Here is a 24,982-nt window from a genome sequence, read left to right on the forward strand (position 1 = left end):
TGACCGCAATGAAATGACAAGGGATATAACCGTCGGGCCCCTACATATTTGTGTGATTTTGAGTCAATCCTTTTGAATGGGCTGCCAACGCACAAGAAACCCAACCTACAGCATTTTTAGCAATGCAGTGCACCATGACGTATGGCATGTGGGTTGTAGTATGATGCAGTACAAGGGCGTTGGCTTCTATTTTATGTATGCATCAGGGTGCCATTTTTAAATCAACAAAAGCACACTTTATGAAGCCAGCCTAAAAAAAAAAAATTTGAATTAGTGCACCCTACCACCAACACCCTATTTCGAAGTAGTCATCTCATCCCGCGCCAGAACCCTGCCTCCGCCAAAACCAGCAGGTTTTGCTTAAAAACTACACAAGGCCATCAGCCAAACTCATCCAAGTACATTTTAATGCTACATTTTCATGTCTGTCTGTGCTGTACCTTTAAGGCTGGAACCTCCTTCCCAAGAATCTCCACTGCATGGTGTTAAAAAAAACACGGCCATTTCCATGACCGGGGTGCATCTCGATTCACCTTTTTACTGCTCCAAAGGGCAGAGAATGATAACCAGATGACAAGGCCTCTCGAGCTATAAATTGCCACGTGTTGTGAAATGTAGATCTATTCAAAATACACGGAAACCAGAATGTGGTGCGACGGCTGTACCGCATTTCATATATTGCATTCCTTGGAAAAAATACATTCTTCAGGTTTCCTAAGACAAGAGCAAAGCTCCAGGAAAGAACAAAAAACACATTTGTATCCAGACTATTTTTAATGTCTGCAGCTCAGACATCTCTGCAAAATAGTGGAGGGATTACAGACGAGGGCAGGGTCCACGCTCACCACCAAATGGCTAATTTTAGGATCTAACCCCAACATACCACTTATACATGACAACAAGAGTTATCATTGTCCCCTACGGAGAAGCTGAAATTAGTGTTCTTGGATACGCATGTGACACGAGTCACTGGATTCTTGAGCACCAATCAGAACACTGCAGAACTGGGGTAATTCAATAAAGCAGGTGACTAACCCATAGCAACACAGTGATGCCCCGCCGCCTGCAGCATCTGACGATCTCCTGTGGCAGGTCAGCAGCCTCCCGCCATCTCCTGTGGCATGTCAGCAGCCTCCCGCCATCTCCTGTGGCATGTCAGCAGCCTCCCGCCATCTCCTGTGGCATGTCAGCAGCCTCCCGCCATCTCCTGTGGCATGTCAGCAGCCTCCCGCCATCTCCTGTGGCATGTCAGCAGCCTCCCGCCATCTCCTGTGGCATGTCAGCAGCCTCCCGCCATCTCCTGTGGCATGTCAGCAGCCTCCCGCCATCTCCTGTGGCATGTCAGCAGCCTCCCGCCATCTCCTGTGGCATGTCAGCAGCCTCCCGCCATCTCCTGTGGCATGTCAGCAGCCTCCCGCCATCTCCTGTGGCATGTCAGCAGCCTCCCGCCATCTCCTGTGGCATGTCAGCAGCCTCCCGCCATCTCCTGTGGCATGTCAGCAGCCTCCCGCCATCTCCTGTGGCATGTCAGCAGCCTCCCGCCATCTCCTGTGGCATGTCAGCAGCCTCCCGCCATCTCCTGTGGCATGTCAGCAGCCTCCCGCCATCTCCTGTGGCATGTCAGCAGCCTCCCGCCATCTCCTGTGGCATGTCAGCAGCCTCCCGCCATCTCCTGTGGCATGTCAGCAGCCTCCCGCCATCTCCTGTGGCATGTCAGCAGCCTCCCGCCATCTCCTGTGGCATGTCAGCAGCCTCCCGCCATCTCCTGTGGCATGTCAGCAGCCTCCCGCCATCTCCTGTGGCATGTCAGCAGCCTCCCGCCATCTCCTGTGGCATGTCAGCAGCCTCCCGCCATCTCCAGTGGCATGTCCGCAGCCTCCCGCCATCTCCAGTGGCATGTCAGCAGCCTCCCACCATCTCCAGTAGAATGTCAGCAGTCTCCCACCATCTCCTGTGGCATGTCAGCAGTCTCCGGCTATCGCCAGTAGAATGTCAGCAGTCTCTGGCCATTTCACAAAGCATGTCTCTATTCTGACATCTCCTTGTAGAACACGTCTGACAGTTTTTTGCAGTTTTACATACACTGAACATAATGTCTGGGACCTTGCCACTGCTTTACAATGAGAAAAGCACCTCTGAATTGACCGTAGAATTTTTCACCAGTAGCACTTATCGGAGGCCCCATGAGCCTGATAATACACTCAATCATAAGGCGCTGGAAACTGGAAAACAGACCGGTTACAAAATTCTCCTGTTGCATAATCAGCCTTTACCCTGAACAAACTGAAGTCATGTAATAACAGGAGCAGGATGCTTAACCACTGACATGTCTACAACGTCTAACAGTCTATCATCATCACAAGGATTTATAAATCAGCAAAATACTGAGCACACCCATCGAACGTCTAAAGCAAAAAGCCCAATTCAAGCCAAATCTTTGTTTTATGCTTTGAACAGAGCAGTTGAAAACCTGCGTCAGATCTGTACTGAAGTCTGCCCTCCAAAAAGGGAGCTTTTGCTAAATTCCTATTGCCATGGAACTCATTACCAAGTCATGAAATCAGTGCAAATCTCCCCCAATGGACACACACATGAAAGACTTGACAACCATCCCTGCTCTATTAAGTGCTGACTTAAGCTGGGCTCGTCAAAGCAACAGGCAAGGTTGCCAAGGTGTCAACTTGTCAAGGTAAAGCATGCATGACTGCACACGTCTTCCCATAGTTCTAATAATGGACACATCTAGGAAGTGAGAGGCAACCACACCCACACCATCGCACATGACTGTTTAACGTTATGTGTGCTGCAAACAGACCCGAGACCTCCATATGTATAACAAAGTACATTTTGTGAACCATCTAAATTTGTACACCATGTTGTAGGTGACCTACTCTGGGCTGCCCCATACTGTGCACTGTGCTATAAAGGACATACTCTCTGGACTGCCCCATACTGTGTTCATGACATACTCTGGTCTACTACATACTGTGCTGTACGTGACATACTCTGGACTGTCCCATAAAGAGCATTCTGCTCTACATTAGCCTCTCTCAACCAGGGTGCCATGGCACCCTGGTGTGCCCACCGGCTTCCTCAAAATTTTGTGTCAGTGGGACTGTGATGTGAAGGGGGAAATGAAGACTGATATGTAGGAGGGACCCTGGTGCAAAGGGGAAGACCCTGGTTTGACAGGGGCAGTTCGATGTCCAGGGGGAAACCCAATTTGTGCATTTTTGCATGGGGTCCCCCTTTATATTTTTGACTGGGGTGCCTTACGATTTTTATAGGGTGCCAGGACTGAAAAAAGGTTGAGAAACGCTGCTCTATGTAAGACTCTGCCCTGTCCCATACAGTACTGTAAGTTACATATTCTGGCCTGCCCCATAAAGTGCACGGTGTTATATGTCACATACCCAGGACTGACCAATACTGCACACTGTGCTGTATTTGACATACTCTGGAATGCTGCATACTGTGTTTAATGTAATACTTTATGTCCATCACTCAGCTCTAAATGTTGTGCCACGAGTTATTTCATCTATACTACTAACCAACCATCACACATGAGTTACTGGAACCAATAAGACCGTTCCTCAATGAATTAGCACTTTTTTTCCTGAAGCATCCTGGGAACAAATATTGGTTTACAGCTGAGAATCGGAGCTCCAGCATGCAGCACTAACCCTCCCAATACTGTAATAAAATGTCATTGCCTCACTCACTTGCAGATAGGTGAACAGACTACAGAGGAGATGTGACAAAACTCATTACTTTTAGGAAGCGTTGCCTGTTGGAACGGCCCAAGATTCAGGCGGCTTTAGGGGCCAGTAAAGATATGTGCCGGCACCTTGAGGTACCGTCACCCAATAACTGCGGAATATTTTCATTTCCATTCCCCTGATAAGTCTTTTCTCTGCTGGAGACAACACTGCAAAGAGCAGAGGAACTCATGAGGTCACTGGGCGTCATGCAGTATTAGAGATTCCAACTGCAACCTACAAGGCCAGCTCCAGATAACTGGCAGCATAATTGGCTGATATGAGCAACTAGTGTTTAGTGAACTTATAAAAGGAATATATAGAGCCCAAAATAGCAAGGAGGATCCACCTATATCTGTAAACAGGAAGTTGTGAGGATTTTTGACAGCCTTTCATAAAAACATATTGCTTCATAAACATTTCAGCATAAAGTTCCTGTGTTAAAAATATAACTGCACCATAGCCAAAAGAACGTGCATTAGTGATCAGAGACAATTAACCATGGCACGCTCAGGGCTTTGAAAGATGCTTGTGGTACCTATAATATTATAGAAGATTAAACACACACACACATCATTTTATGTAAAATGTTTTATATGTATATTAAGGTCATTCAGACAGGAAATGAAGGCGGACTCAAGATAGATGCCACAGCTTCAAAGGGTTATATTGTGGAGATACACATTTAAGGGACTGGAGAGTAATCAGTTTCAATGCAGGAAGAGGACTTGCCACAATTGGAGGAAAAAAAAGGCTGGAGTTTATTTTCAGACGCAATCGCACATTTTTAGCCACACAGACTTCAATGGGAGCATCTGAAAACATGAAACACAGGTTCTTTAGTGCGTTTCTCGCACATTTTTGTGCCCAACGGCTTGTCTCTTTCCCCTAGCAACCTCGGGCCTGTGAACAAAATGAAGGATTCAGGGGCATCCATGCCAGATGTGGAGGCTTTCATCCACCTGGTGAGAACATGAATCTATATGACCCTGGTGATGCCCATTACAAGAACCATGGCATGTGGCAGAGGGCCAGGGAAGGAATCGGATGTTTTTCCGGATTGGGTATTTGATAGCACAAGACACTGCACCACCACATAGAAAAACCAGGAACCCGATACAAGGATGACAACGACATATGATGTCACAGATGACCATTGGACAAAACAGAAATGCCTGAAGCTTGAAAAACGCATGAAAATGAAAACATTCGTGTCAACGGGGTCTTAAAAAAAAAAAATAACTGTCGTACAGTAAGCATTTACTCCAGGGCTGGACAAATCCCAGGAGCCAGGTCGCCAATGCTCCTTAAAAATTACAGAAGGCACCCAACTTTTGAGGCTTTCTCTCGTTGCTGTCAATGGAGCTGGCTCCTAAAAAAAAAAGCCCTGCTGGCTCCTGGACTGGACAGACTGGCTCCTGAACTCCATATTAATGCGTCTCCCCCTGATTTAGTGCACCGGTCGGTGCGGCACTTTCCAATTGATCAAAGAGGGGTTAATAGGAGCTGTGGATGTCAGAGTCTGCAACACTCTGGTTACTAAAAAACTCATTCACTTGACACATTCTCAACCGCAACAGCGTAATAGTGTAACGGAACCTTTTTCGTGGCCTGTGCCCACAAGCGAGTAACCAAAGCAACCGCACAATACAGTGAATACACAGAGCGCACAGACCGAGAGTGACACCCGGGGATTGCCCCACGTCTGCCTACAACACATCCTGTGCTAACACGTCACCTTTATAACTCTTCCTCTGTGCCAGAATCATATGATAACGCCAGATGATTAGTCATGACTGAGCCTGCCCCAAGTCTGAGACATACAAGCTGAACGCTGTAAAGAAGATACACTGAGCATTGTTCATCATACTGTCCGAATTATAGGAGCTGCTAAAAAAAACTTCATAATTGTCAAAAAATTATTAGGAGATTTAGAAAATCAGAAAGCAGAAACCCAGAAAACACTATGGGGCTGATTTAGCAATTTCCCACCCAACGTACAGCTGGGCAAATTCCAAAACGTACATCCAATAGATTGCGCTGAGGAGGACAGGAGTTTCCTATGCTCCTCAGCTCCACCTAGTCATTGTACTGCTGTGCAAATTGCACTCGCCCGGCTATACGTTAGGTGGAACATTGGTAAATCAGCCCCTATAAGTGTACACATCTGTACGGCCGCTCAATCCAATACAGTCAGACTCCAGGAATGTCCTGTAGGAGCTCCTGGGCTGCAGGTCACATGACACTGAGCAGCGTAAGACCCTTTCTTTGATGAATGAGAGGCATTAAAGAGCATGAGATGGAAAAATCCCGGGAGCCAGGTAGCCAATGCTCTCTAAAAATTCCAGGTAATGCCTAACTTTAAGTAGGGATGCGCCGAGACTATTAAATCGGTGCAGAGACTATTAAATCGGTGCCGAGACTATTAAATCGGTGCCGAGACTATTAAATCGGTGCCGAGACTATTAAATCGGTGCCGAGACTATTAAATCGGTGCCGAGACTATTAAATCGGTGCCGAGACTATTAAATCGGTGCCGAGACTATTAAATCGGTGCCGAGACTATTATCGGTGCCGAGACTATTATCGGTGCCGAGACTATTATCGGTGCCGATACCGCGTATTTGGCACTCGCCCAAATGCTCAGATGCCTAGCCCGATACCCGAACTTCCGGTATCAGGAAGCAAGTCATTACATGCTGCCCGGCTTCCTAATTGGCCGGGAAACAGGCTCCATGCCGGCCGGGAAACAGGGTAATGCCTCTCCCCTTGCTTTCGGATTGGCCGTGAAGCCACCCCCATGCTTTTCGTCAAGCATGGAGGGGGATTCCCAGCCAGTCAGGAAGCCGGATGGCGAGTCATTACCCGCCCCTGACTTCTTGATTGGTCGTGAAGCCGTATTTATGCTCCCTCGTACCTGTGATGGAGCATGGAGCATGGAGCCGGCTTCCTGGCCAATCAGGAAGCCAGGTGGCAAGTTATTACCTGCCCCCCTGGCTTCCTAATTGGCCAGAAAGCTGTCTGAATGCTTCCTCGTCACCTGCTAATCGGGAAGCCGAGTGGCGAATCATTACTTGCTGCCTGGCTTCCTTAAAATGGGACTTCCGGTATCGGTATTGGCAACTACCGAACAAAAAATATCGGTACTCGATACCAAAAAACGTGTATTGGTGCATTCCTACTTTTAAGGTTTTCTCTAGCTGTTGTCAATGGAGGTGGTTCCAAAAAAAATAAAAAATCCCGCTGGCTTCTGAATTCAATAGTATTCACCCCTGATCTAAGAGCATGAGATGGGCTGAACTCAGAACATTTTGGCCTGTACATTCACCTGGCTCAGCAACTGGACACTTTAAGCAATCATATGTAGCACTTTCCCGAGTTGGTAATACAGCTAATCTAAAAACATCTTCTTCAGGGACTTAGGTGACAACACCAAAAAATACAGTTTATGCAGAAAACAAAATGTTTACCTGCCTTAAGTAATCCTGAAATCTAAAATATTTATTTTGTACAAGGACCCTGTGGCACCTTCAAAGTACCCGAGTTATACAATAAAAAAAAAAAACTCCAGCTTGACCTTTCTCTTCCACAAACCTATAGTACGTAATTTTCCTGTATTGAAACTTTTAATTCCCTGTACACGTTAAAGAATCACAAAACTGAGCAACTGAATATTGCAAACCTTCACATGAGTCCTCTTGCACTTTATGTCCTACGCCCAGTCAATTCTCCATCTGAAGAAAACCAAAGAATGCCTTCATCCACAGCAGATAGACACGGTGGAGGAACAGTGATGTTCCTAAAAACCACCATGTGGGAGTCATTAGGTCCGATGGTTGCCCTTCACGGTGGTATAATTTGCCAAGGCATAGGAAACGGTTTTATAGGACAAGGTCAAGCTACACAGTCCTAATGATGTTCCCATATTCAAGGAAAATAATGTCTACATACAGATTGCAGAACAAATTCGAGAGAGACTTCCTGAACATCAATATGAAGTCAAACGCCTTCTATGGCCTCTCTAATCACCAGATAGAAACACCTGTAGAAGTGTAAAGGGGGCAAAAACTGTCAAGTGGATTTTGATCTGCTTCTTCCATCAATGACCTAGAGGCTTTTCCTCTTAAAGGGGAAATATTGTGTATTTCTCTCACACTTTCTATCAGCAACACAAAGAATGCATTGTTTTCAATAAGTCACCTGACTCAGGCTTCCAATCTACGTGCAACCATTGCAAAGCGACAAGAAGGGCTTGCGTATGTAATGGGTAAATATGGCTGCCGCCATTTCTACTCTACTATAAACATGTTTTTGTCTATGTCTTACAGTAAGTGAGGAATTTCTCCCCAACATGGAAACAGATGTCAATAAAAAAAACTCTCAGGAGCTCTAATGCTTCCCTGCTCTAACCTTCTGCAGCACATTGCAGTGATCAGACAGCGTTACACCATGAATATCAACTGTTGGAGCAGCAGGGAGTCTGTTTACACTGCGGCACCGCCGCTGCCCTTTTACTCCCATCAGCAGTTAAAGCTAACTTGTAATAAGCCGCTAGCTAAAAGTATAATGTTGGTCAGTAATGCCGCTTATCAAAATGATGGGTCAATCACGAGCTGTAGAATGTGACCATTTCAAGTTCAGTTTCAGTTCTCCGACTTGATATTGGTGTAACAGATCACCCCAGGGTTAGGTGCTTATAGGGGTGCTATGGAAAATCCATACATTTAGGCAACCCTGTTTAGTTGCACTTATACGAGTACAGGAACACTATTATTACTATTATACAGGATTTATATAGCACCAACAGTTTGTGCAGCGATTTACAGTATAAGGAAGACATTACAATCACAATACAATTTAGGACAAGATGGATAAGGAGGACCCTGAGGGCTTACATTCTAAAAGGGAGGGGCCAGTGATACATGAGGAGGAAGATGGGTGGGGATGAATTGTTTGAGAATGTGATGGTTGAGTGGTTAGGTTGGAGGTGGGATAGACTTTAACCCTTTCGCTGCCAAGGACGTACGTCGTACGGAGCTACAAAAGTGCTTCCAGCTGGCCAGCTCAGTACGTCGTACGGACCTGGCATTTACAGTTCTACTATAAGTTGATGGTCGCTTTAGCGACCATCAGCTTATAGTAGAACTGTTCAGCAGACTGTCCCCTTTAAATTAATAGCTGTCATCAGCGGCTCACAAGCCGCTGATGACTGCTATTATCAAAAATACCGGGCCCCCCCCGCCGGCACCGCCGCTGCCGGCCGCCGGCATCTGGAGTCTCTCATCCCTCCCTGGAGCCATCCCAGGGAGGGATGAGAGACTCCATGGATCCCCACTGCTTGTAGGGTCTGTGGCAGCGGGGATCCGTACAAAAATCACCGGCGGGGGGGTCGGGGGGGTCCCGGGAACGAGCGGCGGCTGGCCGCAATTCAGGATGGCCGAGCGGTGTTCCGATCCGAGCCGCTGTCATCCTGTCAGTTTTTGGATGACAGCGGCTCTGTGTAGCGTGGCCGAGCGGGGGATCGTTAAATATCAATGATATTTAACGATCCCTCTGTGCAGAGCAAACACCGGAGTGATCGTCTGATCACTCCGGTGTTTGTAAATAACTGGGGACACATAGTACTATGTGTCCCCAGTTATGAATGAACAGGCTGCGATCTACATCACAGCCTGTTCATTCAAGAATTTATGAATGGGGACTAGCACTCACTACAGAGGCTCCTCCCCATTCAGAAACTAATGATAGTAAAATATTTTTACTATCATTAGTTTGTGAATGAATGAGAAGCCTCTGTACTGAGGCTTCTCATTCATTGAGTGCTGGGGCTGCAGAAAAAGAAATTGAGGACTTATGTCCTCAATTTCTTTTTCTATTTCAAAAGGGAAATGTCAGGGGTCTATTTAGACCCCAGATATTTCGCCGCAGCCCCCCCAACAGTAAAAAAATAAAAATAAAAAATTATTAAAAAATAAATAGAAAATGTAAAAAAATAAAAAAGAAAAAAAATAAAAATGTAAAAAAAAAATAAAATAAAAAAATGTGTACAAAAAAAATAATAAAAAAAAGCACAACCCCTCCCTCCCCCCACATAACATACACATATTGAGGTGTACGCCATGCACATGCGCTGCAGTGCGTTGTTAGAACGCATCGCAGTGCATGATTTTTTTAATGTATTTTTTTCTTTAAAAAAAAATTAAATTAACTGTGGCAGCGCATGGCAAAGCTTTGTGACGCATTGCCATGCGTTGTGATCTTTGTGTTGCAATAAATATACGCCTGTATCATTTTATCACAACACAAACACCAACACAGCGTGACATTTTTTTTTAACATAAGTTGCTTATTTACAGTTTTGCGTACCGTAATTTTTTTACCTTTTCGCAAAAAGGCGCAATTTCAAATTTGCAAATATTTGTTATTTATTAACTCAATACAGTTTTATCTTTTAGATTTAGTCAGAAAATTATTATTTTTTGTGCGCTGATACTGATTTTAGTGTGTTTTATCAATTGAATTGTGTATTTTTATCGGTTTAATATTAATTTGAGAAACATTTGCGCAATTATCGCAGGGCCTACAAATTTAGTATCACCAGCTTTTTATTCTACCGGGCCTGCGCTTTCAGAAAATATATGGTTTGGGGGGTCTTTTACAAACGCTAGTAACGCAGCAGTTGAAAATCAAATCAATGGGAAAAGTTGGCGGCATCTGGAGCCTCTCATCCCTGCCTGGAGCCGCTCCAGGCAGGGATCTGTGACTCCATGGATCCCCGCTGCTGACCCCCGCTTGTAGGGGCTGTGGCAACGGGGATAAAAAAAATCTCCAGGGTTGGGGGGTGAGGCGCGGAGCAGCAAGCGTCGGCTGGCGGGGAGAAGCCACAAGTTTCAGGATGGCTGAGCGGTGAGGAGAACGGAGCCGCTGTCATCATGTCAGTTTCCGGATGACAGCGGCTCTGTGCGTGGCCGTACGGAGGATCGATAAGTATCATTGATATTTACCGATCCTCTGTGCAGCACAAACACCGGAGTGATCGCGTGATCACTCCGGTGTTTGTAAATAACTGGGGACACATAGGGGGTTATTCACAAAGCTGCCGAAGGCAGCCGTGTGAATAACCAACACGAAGTGAAGTGAGCCGAACGCCGTTCGGCTATTCACTTCAGGCTTGTACAGCTGATTTCAGCCGTACACCGACTGAAATCAGCCGTACAACGGCTTGCTGCGGCTGGGTTTGGGTCGGCCGAAGTGCAGAAGGAGTTTGACTCAGCTAATCCAACATCTGGATCGGCTTAGCCGAACCTCCGGCAGGCTACTCGTTGCTGTTCGGCCTATTCTCATAGGGCCCAAACAGCAGTGAGTGAATAGCCGAATGCCGGAGAGCGCCCTTCGGCTCAGTTATTCTATTCTGCTCGGTACCTCTGTGGTACCGAGCAGAATAGAAAAAGTAGAGAAAAATGAGAAAATGATTGGGCGGAGCTAGCAGTGACAGCTAGCTCCGCCAAACTTTTTCTATTGCACGGGACCAGTTGTCATTAAAATGAGAGCTTGTCGGAACCGGCGGTCATATCAAAGCCGGCTCCGACAAGCTCTCATGACAGTCCAGGGTGCCTGGTTACTAGGTAACCAGGAGATGCTGAACTGTCATTGCACACTGAGAACCCGGCAGAGCCGCTGGGATATAATGGCGGTTCCGCCAGGTTCTCAGTGTGTAATGGCAGTCCAGCGTCCCCTGGTTACTAGGTAACCAGGAGATGCTGAACTGTCATTACACACTGAGAACCCGGCGGAGCCGCCGTGATATGGTGGCTCCGCCGGGTTCTCAGTGTGTAATGACAGTCCAGCGTCCCCTGGTTACTAGATAACCAGGAGATGCTGAACTGTCATTACACACTGAGAACCTGGCGGAGCCGCCGTGATATCACAGCGGCTCCGCCGGGTTCTCAGTGTAATGACACATCAGCGTCCGTGGTTAGCTGCTAACCAGGGGACGCTGATCTGTCTCTGCATGCAAGTGGCCGGAGCCAACCGTGAGATGATGGCTGGCTCCGCCAAGCTGTCAGTAGCAGGTTGTCGGCCAGCCATTCCAGCTTCGGCTTTCACCTCGGCTCAGTCGAGCCGAAGCATATGCCTTCAGCTCGACTGAGCCGCTCGGCCAACTTCGGGAGCTGTACGGGCTCAAGTGAATAGCCCGTACAGCAGCCCTTCAGTTCTACTCAACCGAAGGGGTCCTGGGGCCGAAGCTAGCCGAAGGATCAGCCGAAGCTATGGCTAGATCCTTCGGCAGCTTTGTGAATAACCCCCATAGTACTATGTGTCCCCAGTTATGAATGAACAGGCTGTGATTTACATCACAGCCTGTTCATTCATGAATTTCTGAATGGGGAGTAGCACTCCCTATGGAGGCTTCTCCCCATTCATAAACTGCTTGATAGTAAATATTTTACTATCAGCAGTTTCTGAATGGAATGGGAAGCCTCTGTACTGAGTGCTTCCCATTCATTGAGTGCTGAGGCTGCAGAAAAATAAATTGAGGATTTGGTGTCCTCAATTTCTTTTTCTATTTCAAAAGGGAAATGTCAGGGGTCTGTTTAGACCCCAGAGATTTCACCGTAGCCCCCCCAACAGTAAAAAAAATAAATACAAAATTATTAAAAAATAAATAAAAAATGTTAAAAAAATTAAAATAAAAAAATGTAAAACAAAATAAAATTATTTAAAAAAAATAAAAAATGTGTAAAAAAAAAAAAACTAATAAAAAAAAGCACAACCCCTCCCTCCCCCCACATAACACACACATATTGTGGTGCACACCATGCACATGCGCTGCAGTGCGTTGTTAGAACGCATCGCAGTGCATGATCTTTTTTATTTATTTTTTTTCTTTAAAAAAAAACATTAAATTAACTGTGGCAGCGCATGGCAAAGCTTTGTGACTCATTGCCATGCGTTGTGATACCTTGTGTTGCAATTAAATATACACCTGTATCATTTTATCACAACACAAACACCAAAACAATTTTTTACATAAGTCGATTATTTACAGTTTTGCATACCTTCATTTTTTTACCTTTTCGCAAAAAGGCGCAATTACAAATTTGCTAATATTTGTTATTTATTAACTCAATACAGTTTTATCTTTTAGATTTAGTCAGAAAATTATTTTTTTTGTGCACGGATACTGATTTTGGTGTGTTTTAACAATTGAATTGTGTATTTTTATCGGTTTAATATTAATTTGAGAAACATTTGCGCAATTATCGCAGGGCCTACAAATTTAGTATCACCATCTTTTTATTCTACCGGGCCTGCGCTTTCAGAAAATATATGGTTTGGGGGGTCTTTTACAAACGCTAGCAACGCAGCAGTTAAAAATCAAACCAATAGGAAAAAATTGCAGAAAATTCAAAAATGGCTTGGCCAGCTGATTTGAAGAATGTTCCGGAGGGCTTGGCAGCGAAAGGGTTAAAGGAATCATGCAGAAAAAATATGGAGGCCAAAGTTATAATCTAGTTGCCTGACTGCCTGTGGACTCAATACCTTGAGACTTTACTGGATTAAGCATGCAGACCAGAGTCTGTGTACAGTCAGAAGAACTCCTGACCTTGCCGAGTCTATAACCTAGGAAGTACTGAAACCACTGGATCAGCATGATAGCCAAGGAACTCTACATTCAGAAGGAAGGAGGGGGGTTCAGGCATGGCGGCCTCCATACTTCCCCACTGCAAGTTCCTTTAAATAAAAACCAATGTGTGGGCAATGTGTGCCAAGTTTGCAGAAAGTTCCTAATTCTGATCTGGAAGATGCCAGTGCACTCTGAAAATAAGGCAGAATACAAAATAATTACCTCTGGTGTTAATGGCCATATCTGCTATTTTCTGAAAGGCATCCAGAAATGATCCGGTTACGAGTGTCATAGTTCTGAAAAAAACAGAGAAGATGAAAAATGATTAGTGTGCGTTACAATGCGCAAATTCAATAGAAAATATACAGACTCTGAAAGCCAAATCAGGCCAAGCTGAACATGCTGGCAAGGAAACGGACATTGCTTCATTTTCCAGAGAGACAACAGAAAAACACAGCTGGCGTAAGGCCACCTGCTTAAACAGACAGGGCGGTTAAATTTGGTACAGCCACACAAATTTACATCCAGACTTAAAATCGCTAGAGGCAAACCATTAGCACTTCAAAAAGGGAAACGATGATAGTTTTGGGTCAATTTTATTTCAGTATATACATTTTTTAAATCTGTTGTCTATATAAAAAATGTACATAAAATAAATTATATAATTCTGAGGGTGCATTTGACCAGCTTTGCATCTCTTTGGTCACAGCACTGCCTACTGAGCGATTGCCATGCAAGTAAAGCAAATGAAATGCTGCTTTTTGGGTTCTCACTCATGTGTTTGAGCAGTGCAAAAGCAGAGGGTCATAACGATGTCAGCTACATAAGCCCTTATACGTATACAGGCAAACAGTCTGTTTTACAAACATTAAATACGTGACAAAAGGATTCTCAGAGTACTAGCGGTTACCTAAAGCAACAGAACAGCAGCGGCTGCCTTGAGTAATTATTAGGGATGCACTGATACTTTTACTCACCCAAATGCTCCAGATACCGAAACCTCCGGTATCAGGAAGCCGTGCGACGAGTCATTACACACCGCCCGGCTTCGTGATTGGTTTGGGAAGCCACCTCCATGCTCCCTAGTCAGCAGGTAGCATGGAGTTGGCTTCCTGATTGGCCGGGAAGCCGGCTCCATACTAGTGACGAGGGAGCATGGAGCCGCCTTCCCGGCCAATTTGAAAGTCGGACAGCGTGTAATGACTTGGATTGGCCAGAAAGCCAGCTCCATGCTTCCACGTCACCTGGTGACAAGGGAGCATTGAGCTAGCGTCCTGGCTAATCAGGAAGCCGGGCGTGCGAGTCATTACACACTGCCTGGCTTCCCTATTGGGAGTTCCGGTATCTGAAAGTAGCGAAAAAAATATCGGTACTCGATACCAAAAAAAAAATGGTATTGGTGCATCCCTACTAATTATAACCTTGGACTGAGCCCATCCGATAAAGGGCGAGTCACTTTGACACCATCATACACTGTATGGACAGTACTCAAACAATATTGTCAGTGCTCCATTTTTGTCAGTGCCGGAGGGCTCCAGCAGTTGAGCTCTAGGCTTTCTCTGGTACCTATGCAATACCTAAGCTCTAGGTCAGTCTTTCTTAACCAACCTTCTGTGAAAACCTCAGGTTCCCTCAGAGGTCGCTAGGGGATCCTTGAGCAATGATCGATTTCTCTCAGATAAGCAACCATATATTTTTAGCTGTCTGTAAGGCTAAATTCTTCCAACTGACCAAAAATGTAAGGAGCATTCTCCCCATTGTCCATCGGACAGCGTACCATAAACTAGCGGTAGAAGTAGTTACCAGCAGGGGGTTATCTGAAAACAGAAATTTATATCAAGGGTTCCTTGTGCTAAAAAAAAAAAAAGTTGAGAAAGGCAACTTTATGAGGTCCAGGAATTGCAATATGTCAGCTCTGTGGCGACTGAGGAAGTAAAATGTGTGACTTTTTGATCTTTGATATAAAGATATCAGTTCAAGATCATCCTTCTGCAAAAGAATACGAGTCATTTAGAACATCCTAGATAACAAATCTCTGTGAACATGTCTGTGAAGGTTCTTATTCATCAAGGTCATGGTATATCTGCAAAAAAAAAATAAGTGAAGGCAACTGGACTTGCTGTAATTTTTCTTGAAGACCAAGATGTCCAGTGAAATGCTTTCAAGAAAAATACAGCATGTCCAGTTGCCTTCACTTACTTTTTACAGATAAATATACATAAAGCATTCCCGTCATCACACTTTACTATTTCACATCAAAACAGTATATAGGTACGAGGACGAAAAGGAAGAAAAGAATGTGCTTTACATGGAGGGGACCAAAGCACTTGGATCATTAAGCTGTGCATAAAACCAATTTTTTTTTTTAGTGTTTTGGATACAGTGGGAAACAGTGAAAAACCATTATCGTGTTGTTGATGTCTGTCTGCTGCTATGGGAGAATTGCCTTCACTTCCTGTTCTGAAGACAGAACAGGAAATGAGAGGCAATCTCCATAAAAGTGAGGGGAATTTCCATCTTAGACAGGGGTCAAGGGAACTTTTAAGTCGGGTAAAGAGGGTTCTATTCTTTTTGTTCAAATAGAACCAATTCCTCTGTAAACACTTATAAGCTTTGATTGAGGAATCACCACGGTTTCCTTTATATTCTGACAGCCGCCATCGGACGATTGGCTGGTAGCTGTGCACGGCCAAGAATTTTCCAACCTACTCGTTCAAACAGCCGATTGAGGGATGCCAGGTCGACAGCGGCACTCACTGTGCAAATTTCAGCCGAGTCATCAAGAACCAGTAGAAATTCGAAACGGAGGGAGGGAGAGAGGGAGAGAGAGAGAGTACCCTATCCAAAAGCAAACCTGAAAAAGGTTAGCATGCACTTTAACTACAGATCCAAGGAGAAGGGTGCACTAGGAGGACATTTGGTCCAAAATAGCATATAATACATAAACACACACACATAAAATGAAAAGATAAAATAGAATAGAACAAGTCTTTCTGCCTGCAATCTGCAGGACAGGCTCTTGGAAAAAAAAAATCATATCTGGTCTTTCTCTGTTCTGGAAATCCTAAGAGCCAGTGACAGGTTAGATGATTTCGTTCTCAGATTAGTCAAAATAACCGCAAAGCTCAATGACAACACAGTGTTGCTATGGAACCTCCATATAACTAGAAATAAACGGTTGCTGATGATACTCCTTAGTCATCTAACCACTGAACCGTTTCTTAAAGGACAACTACACTTCACTGGAAAAAAAAACACAAAACACCCTCCTCCACTTGAACATACTTTTACAGTAGAGAAGCTAGGAGGATGGACCCGTCCAAGTCTATGGGGAGTTACTGAGCATGCAGTGGCAGAGAAGAGTTTGGGGTGCAAGCACTTCAAGTGGAGGGATTGTAGGTTACATGAGGGTAGGAGGAGGAAATGTATTTGCACTTTAGGGGAACCCGGTGTTGACAGAACTATGACGCTGTTTCCACAAAAAGCTAGTTGCTTGGCTGGAACGTAGATGTGGTGGATTTAGTGGATGCAGTCTCTGAGCTGGAGTGAGTATGTAGATCAGTTGTTTTGACATTGCACTTGATGTGCTTCATGGGTGTTCAAGGTTAGCTACTCAGAAATTTAGGGACAGTTGGGCAACTAACATGTTCAGAAGTAGTTTAGCAATGGTAACCAACATCATTTATCAGTACAGGTTTCTTGTAACTAAAGGCTCCTGTATGACAGTCAAAAAAAGTGCCAAATCCAGTTACTATGTGATCCACAAGCCAAAACAATTTCCTTTACCTTCTCTGAGCCAAATCCTCCATTTGTGTCTCACATACTCCCCCTCCCAGACACTGCAGCTCACAGTGGGAAGGTTAGAGCAACAGAGGCAATGCTGTCAATCCAGAAAGCAGTGGGCGGGTTTAGGTGTTGCCAGGTGCTGAATGACAAGCTATAGGCATGTGACTCAGCAGTGGCAATGTTGATAGTACAAAGCAGGCACAGCCTACATGAGTGACGACTCTGCTCTGAATTCCCAGAGCAGTGCAGCATCGTTGCCACATCACTACAGGAAGCTGCATTAGGTGGCCCTTACTGGCAGGATCAACAAGTATTTCTTGGAATTTGCAGGGGCGCTAAGAAAACTAAGTGCAGATACACTTAATTGAGTGCAGCAGCACATTTTTTTTTTTTTAATCGGGGACCACAGTTCTTCTTTAGGATTCAAACAGCCTAGAGCGTGGCCGTTCCCGGGCCGTTCCCGGGAAGGACAGGTGATGCGTGTGATTGTACGCAGCAGCCTGTTCTTCCCGTACGCCGTCATACGCTAACCGAAGCTGCACATCTGTGCGTGTCTGGGTGCCCTTAAGGGATCAGTATAATTAAAGTGGATCAGGGGGGCAAAATAAAATAATTAAATAAAACCTACATTCAGTACATCTCTGGATTTTCCTTTCAGTCTGGGTGACACCAGGGCAGAACGTTAATCCTCTCCAAGCGGGGACACAGCAAATAAAATCAGACAGAGGTTCTAACCTCACCTCTCTAGTATGAAAATAATATGGTTGGACTTTAGGGCCAACTGCTCAACACAGGCCCGATGCAATGACAAGCTGATACCCATTGTTTCCAATTAACCCAGTTGACACCAATGTGCTGCATTCATGTGAGCTGGGTAATAAAAAAAAGGGGAGCATGTTACTTTAAGAAATTTGACAATTAAAAAAAAAAACCCTTGCAGAGGAGCTAACCTAAGGGTTAAGTGGTCATTTTAGTCTAGGACAGGGATAGGCAACCTCAGTGTGCCAGCTGGTGTGGATCATCATGTGCCACAATGCATTGCAAGACAAAGCATGACTTGAATCAAGAATCATGGAATTTGTAGTTTCATTACAGCTAGAGTGCCAAGTTTGCCTACCACTGGTCTAGGGCTGGAATAAAGCAGAATTACTGGCCCGATACCTGTCTGCCAGGCTGGTCCTCACAGCCTCTTCATCCCTGGGCCAAGGACTGTTGCCATTATCACGTCTTACGCAGCTTCACTGACCTGCATTCGACATGAGGACGCCCAGGGACATTCTATAGCCAGAGCGGAAGCGGCAAGACGTGAGTGCCGACAGTCGCTGGAGCCTAGGTCAGGTAAGTAAAACAGATTGGAGCCCCTTAGGCCCAGAGATCTTCTTTAAATGCAGCACAATGCACTACGAGATGTCACTTTGTGCCGCAATGTAAACAAAAAAGGCGATTTTGCCTTTTGCTGTGCAAAAGAATGCAAGGCAACGTGCTATAAAAATGCATTTAGCAAACGCAAGGCAAGCAGCATCATTACAGGTAAGCAGTGCAGTCATAACACTAAAAATCATACAAATGTGAGCAACAAAAACACTGTACTTTCCCTGGAGAAAAAAAAAAAAAAAAAGTAAGGACATCTACATTGCTTCAACCTGCTGAGATCTGTAACAAATTCTCGTTAAATACAGATAACCATCTGGTTCTCTGCATTAAATGTTTACTTTAACAGTGCAAAGTCTGCAATGATAGGAAACCGGCTCCCATGACAGTGTCTGGTGTTCATCCAGCCTCCCCTCTATCAAACACTACAGCTGCTTTCACTGAACATTACCTGCATCTGGCTCCTCTGCAGGGACATCAATCAGTTTATGTGATAAGATCAATGATGTACATGGACAACCCGATTTCCCAAATTCAGAGTAATAGGAACATAGACAGCCAAGTTTCTGAGTTCAGCGGTGAGCCGGAATGGGGTAATCTGGCCAACCATCCAAGGACAAGACCTTTCCCTTAAGGGATAACAGGTGCAGTTGGGGGGGCACAGTTGTCCTCTATCTAAAAAACGTTATTTGCCGGGCTTTTCTTCCAATCTACTGGCTTCAATAACTTTCTGAACTACTAAGGTAGGACAAGTGCGCATCTCAAGAAAGTCAGAAGTCCTCATCGTCATGCATGTTCTGGGTCATGTATTGAGGAACAAAAGGGTCAGTCAGGCAACCAGGATTTTCAGAAGAGGTCACTATTGATTCCTTCATGTTTCTCATATGATGGAATCAATGAAAGTCCAACTCCAGCAAAAAAAAAAAAGTTGGACAGAGTGGGAATTTTTGTTTTGCTGTATGGGCATTCTCTAACTTTTAATCCCTGTGACAAGTCGACATAAAAAGGAGAGATTTCCCTCTGACCCGAAGTGCAGAGGGAGCCGGCTTCCTTTCCGATCAGGAAGCCAGGTAGGGAGTTATGATCCACCTCACGGCTTCCTGATTGGCTAGGAAGCCGGATTCACTTGTTGCTAGGAAGCCGGGCGGCATGTAATGACCCCGCCTACCTGATTGGTTAGGAAGCCAGCTTCACTTGTTCCTAGGCAGCCTGGGTTCATGACCAATCAGGAAGCCGGACGGCACCTCATGACTCGAGCGCCCGGCTTCCCGGTCAGAAAAGCCAGGTAGCATTAGTAAGTGAAGCCGGTGTTCTTTTGCTAGAACACCAGCTTCACAGCCAATAAGGAAGCCAGGCAACGGGTCATGATCGGACGCCCGACTTCCTCATAATCTGGGCACACGGCAGCGGTATTGGCGAGTACCCGAAGAAAAGATCAGTACTCTATACTGAAGAACCTCCATCACACTGGTACATGGCAGATTCAAACAACAAAGCAGAGGATGAATTAATGTAACTTTGTTATTTTATAGTTATGCAAACCCAGGAGCCAGAAGACTGCACATGTTAACAGTCCAAGGTCAGGCAGTTGAAGGAATAGCAACTGTCAAACAGGCTTAGCTACTGTCAGAAGATCTACATGGACATTATTTATATATAAACAAAGAAGACTTCATAGATCCACGTCAATGACAATGTGCCGACAATCTCGCGTCAAAGTACAATTCAACATATATGAAAAATTTTAAAAATTACTCTGAATTCCAAAATGTATGGGATGATTTAATGAAGCAGAGTATAGTGCGAACAGATTATATCCTGCGAGGTCTCATCGCTTTTCCATCTCTAAATTAATCCCAGTCAAGACGCTGAAGGCTGCGGGCTGTCATGGGATTCCTGTTTTGGCGGACGGTGAATGACTTTCCGCCTGACCCATTTACTACACACTCCCCGTGTCCAATACACACTGCTAACTTTGTTAAGCCATTAGTAGCAGCAGGACTCTGCTTTATAAACACCGAGCCATGCTGGACAAAGCTGCTGGCTGAACTGGTACCAAATATTTACTATCAAAATACTAAAAACTGTGTGATGACCAGCACCGCTAAACAAAGCAAAGCAGTCACTTCCTGTGAGAAGGCCGTTACAGAACAATCCCTGTCAACAAGTATCATTCATCTATCAGTCCACGATTAGAGTCGTTGGGGTGTTCCCCAACTCCGGAGCACCGATTTATAAATGGGCTCTGTTGCCATCCCTCATGACCCCAACAAATGCATACTTACCCGTCAAAGCTGCATCGAGATCTTCGCTGTATGGCCTGCTTGGCCATCTTTTCCTGAAGATATTGTGTCCCTCTGCATGCATGATCTCCTTTTATTCCAATGAGTACAAGGGAGTATGATCTTCCCAATGGAATGTTTTGTGAAGGAGGAGATTGATCCAACACAGAAGAACCTCAAGAAGAGGTGGTGAGGCACCGAGCAGGCTGCACAACGGAGATCGGAGAGCTCAACATGAGTGAAGACAGGTTTCCTAAGGGCTTGTATTGATGCCATCAGTTTGAGATGTTTCTAGGATTTAGAACTCTTCTTGCAGTTGACCTTCTTCATGCAGGTTTAGCATTCCCATAGACTTGTATGGGAAAACAACATCTGAGTGACATGAACAAAAAGCCCATCACCACAGGCCTGAAGTGCGTTGCTTGTCATGGGGTCATGATAGCGAGCATCGGAGCACACTTATGCTGGCCAATACATGGCTCAAATTTTGACTGCTTCAGCAGGCATTGGCTGTAATTCGAACCATGGGTGGCCCTGTTGGCACCATCTGGCTCAGAATACAATAGATGGCAGCGGAGACTCCTCCATCCACTCTGTTTTGCCAAAATGAGGAACTAGCTTAAAAAGGAGAACTATGGGGTTAGGGCTTTTCCCCATAGTTCTCCTTAGAGTAACGCGAGGACACAAACTAGCGTCCTCCCGTTACCCTAAGCTCAGTATACCGTGACCTACGCCGGAGCGGATCCCGACAGATATCCGCCCAGCTGCGTGAGTGACAGCTGGCTCTGCCTATCTAGAGGCAGAGCCAGCTGTACGCGCCCCCTCCCCAGTCCGATCCGCCAGTCAGCGCTGGCGGATCGGAGTGGGGAATCCAGCCCCTCCCCTGCCACGGCGGAGAGCCGTGACAGGATCGAGAGGTGAGCGAACGCCGGTTTGTGTTCGCTCACTTTCCGATCTACTGAGCCGACCTGTGACAGTCTCAGTGTCACAGGTCGGCTAGAACTATGAGGTGAGTGAAAAGCACTCACCTCATAGTTCTCCTTTAATTAGCTTGAAATAGCTTAAAAACCTTTTTGACTTTCACTCCAGATTTTTTGAGGATGCGGATGCTCAGGCACCCTGAACATGCAACACATGTGCTGTGGAGGTGCGTCAGAGGGCGGGGGCATTCAAAATAAATGTAACCGTAGCACACCACTGCCTGTACAATGCGTCACTGCAATGGCCTAGCAGTGTGAATAGGCCATTGGCGTTTAAAGAAATCCGTATTCTCATTCTACGTTACTTACATACATTCCACCAGCAGGAAAAGAAAGAGCAACATGATGAATATAACATACTACAGCACAGAATTATAAATCTGCGACAGAACACAGATTTATTCCAAATCTTAAAACAGCTATATTTACACTGGTAAATCACAGCGTGATATTACTTCCTCTGGAAGGTTGCCATTTTGTCAAAGTGAACAACATGGAGCCAAACAGAAACCATAATGTCAGTGTGACAGGAATTCCCTGCCTTTTACTGGCTCACCACAAGCTCAATTATGGAGCTAAACCACACATCAGAGGGGAAAATGACTGAAAATAGCATGTTTCACATACATGGAATGCCTGTGTCAGGGCAAATGTTGAACAGGAGACGTCTTCCTACATAGATTTTCCTCCCCTGAGATCATCTTTTACTGCATAATTGTTTTGTACGGTTCTGGACTGTAAGTGTTAGGGTAATGTCTGCACTGGAAGTAGGCACGGCGGCCATTTTGTTGTGTGAGTCGAAAACCACAGGAGCCCACAGTTACCTACTAAAACAAATCACTTAAACAGATGGTCAATACAGGCAGCAGAAATAACACGCAAATCCTAACATTTGCTGTAGAAGTTTAGTTTAATCCTGATCCCTTCAGGCCACCCAGGACATTAAAGGGACCAAAGGACCAATTGGGAGGTTGGATGTAGTGGCACAAAGCCTGACTATTACTTAAAAAAAGTCAGAATTTGCATATACATTTCAGCTGCCTTTAACCAAGAGATTTACAGATTGTCTTGACAAACTTTTTTTTTTAAACACTGAAGGTGATTTCTGACTTTTGGAACCAGACAACCAGTGAAGGTCGTTCAGACCGGATCTGTAGCATTTATAGTCAAAAAAATGGGGGAAGTTCCCTCAAAATAAGAAAATTTCCCTTTTGCAGCTTTTTTTCCCCCACACATTTTTACCAAAAGATACATTTTAAGGATGATGTGTTGCATTTTCTCTGCATTAACCAGTTGACATCCGCGGTGTTAAACCCCCTTCCCATCCAGGCCATTTTTCAGTATTCAGCGCTGCAGTACTTTGACTGACATTTATTCCGTCATGCAGCGCTGTACTGAAATGAATTTTATACCCTTTTTTGGGGACAGATAGAGCTTTCTTTTGGTGGTATTTATTCACCACTGGGGTTTTTATTTTTTTACTATATTAAGGAAAAATTACCGAAATTAAAAAAAAAAAACAGTTTCCCCTATATTAAATGATAAAACATTTATTATTACCCAATTTTTTGGTAAAATATAAAAGACGGGGTCACGTCGGGTAAAAAGACACTAAACATGTCAAGCCTTAAAATTGCGTGCGCGCGCGAAACCTCAAAAAACGATAATACCCAAAATTGGCCATAGGCGACGCTTTAAAAGCTGTTACCGCTCATCAGTTTAGTGTTATCAGTGATTGATGGCCCTAAAATGATTGCTCTCACTGCGACGTTCGCGGCGATATGTAACATGTGTAGCGCAATTGTAATTTTTGCGCGCTGGGGCACCGGACGCGTATTTACGTTTATAGGCGCGTAAACGTGGGGGTGGGGGAGTTAAACATTTTGGGGGGTTTTTTCCCATTTTTTTTATATCTGACTTTTATTTTATTTACCTTTTTTATATGTGACTTTTATTTATTTTTATTTGTATTAATTTTTTTGCACTCATCGTTATTGCTATTATATAGGGGGATAACAATCCCCCTATATAATAGCAAAGGCACACTGACAGGTCCTCTTTATGGAGATATTAGGGGTCTCTAGGACCCCTAATATCACCTGTGGACCCCAAAAGAAGCTGATGAAGCAGAGTTGCGGACGCAAACGAGCACATATAGGCGATCGGCGGGCTATGGACCCGCTGATCGCCTATATGTGAAACACCCGGTACCGGGTGTTCGCATTGGACGGGTCTTTTCTGCCCGTGCGTGCCCGCTAGGGGGCGCGCGAGCAGAAAAAAAATGCCGTCTGGCGACGGCAACCCGCGAATGCGACAGTGCCGTCCGTCCGTTTTTCTACTACGGGCGGACGGCAACTGGTTAAAGTTGTGCCGGCTCGTATTTGCCGAATCCCGGCCTATACCATCCTTGGCCACAGCCGCCTGTGTGAGAAAGTGCATACAGAAGATACAGCTCCACACTTTGGATAAGAACGATCAAAATACAAAAGGAGGGACAAAGTGACATTGGAGGAGGAGATAAGCACGTAACAAAACCTACAAAATCCTAGAAGCTAAATGATATAGACAAGAGCTTTATAATCTTTCCAAAGGCCTTGGCTGCATTAATGTGTAACCCGTTGAAGGCGAGCCCTTCACCTTAGCCACAGTCTGTGAATTCTCCATAACACAGGAAATAAGTGCACACCTCAAGCAGCAGTTTATAGCAGGGTGGGGTTCTCCTAATTGAGTTCTATTACTTCCTAAACAGCCGGCGTAATGCCTGGAACTTAACTTTATGTATTCTGGATCTTTCCAAATCCTAATCTAGTGCTAGAATAGCCGAAATAGTTTATGAAAGAGAAACTACGGTCATTTTATAGTTTTCCATTTCTAGATATAGAGATTGTGATCAGCTTATTGATCAGCTAAGTGAATTGCAGTGCAAAGCAACAGACTCACTTTCATATAGCTCTCCCCGGCAGCATAGCCTAACCTTACCTTTGCCCCACAGCAACCGTTTAGCTGCAAGGATTTGCCCTTTTACAAGAGCTGATTGGCCCAGTCACATGGAGCTACAAGCTCCAACATACCCGAAAATACTGGGTATTTCCATCAGCTCAACGCATGGAGGTAGTAAAGGAGAGGTCAGTATATGCTTGGGGGGGGGGGGGGAAGGAAAGGTGGGGGGGTAAAAAA

The 24,982-nt window shown here is 45.0% G+C and overlaps 1 protein-coding gene across 2 annotated transcripts in view; it reads right to left on the reverse strand.

The window, feature by feature from the left end:
• LOC108785080 (MTSS1-like protein) overlaps positions 1 to 24,982 on the reverse strand; it is a 138,475-nt gene that overhangs the window by 57,279 nt on the left and 56,214 nt on the right. For both annotated transcript variants that reach the window (XM_018554080.1, XM_018554079.1), the window contains exon 3: positions 13,609 to 13,682. In XM_018554080.1, the coding sequence (XP_018409582.1) occupies positions 13,609 to 13,682 (74 nt within the window). The remainder of the gene's footprint in view (positions 1 to 13,608; positions 13,683 to 24,982) is intronic.

The sequence above is a fragment of the Nanorana parkeri genome, unplaced genomic scaffold (genome assembly GCF_000935625.1).
Source record: "Nanorana parkeri isolate BGI_ZX_2015 unplaced genomic scaffold, ASM93562v1 scaffold141, whole genome shotgun sequence".
NCBI classification, from domain to species: Eukaryota; Metazoa; Chordata; class Amphibia; order Anura; family Dicroglossidae; genus Nanorana; species Nanorana parkeri.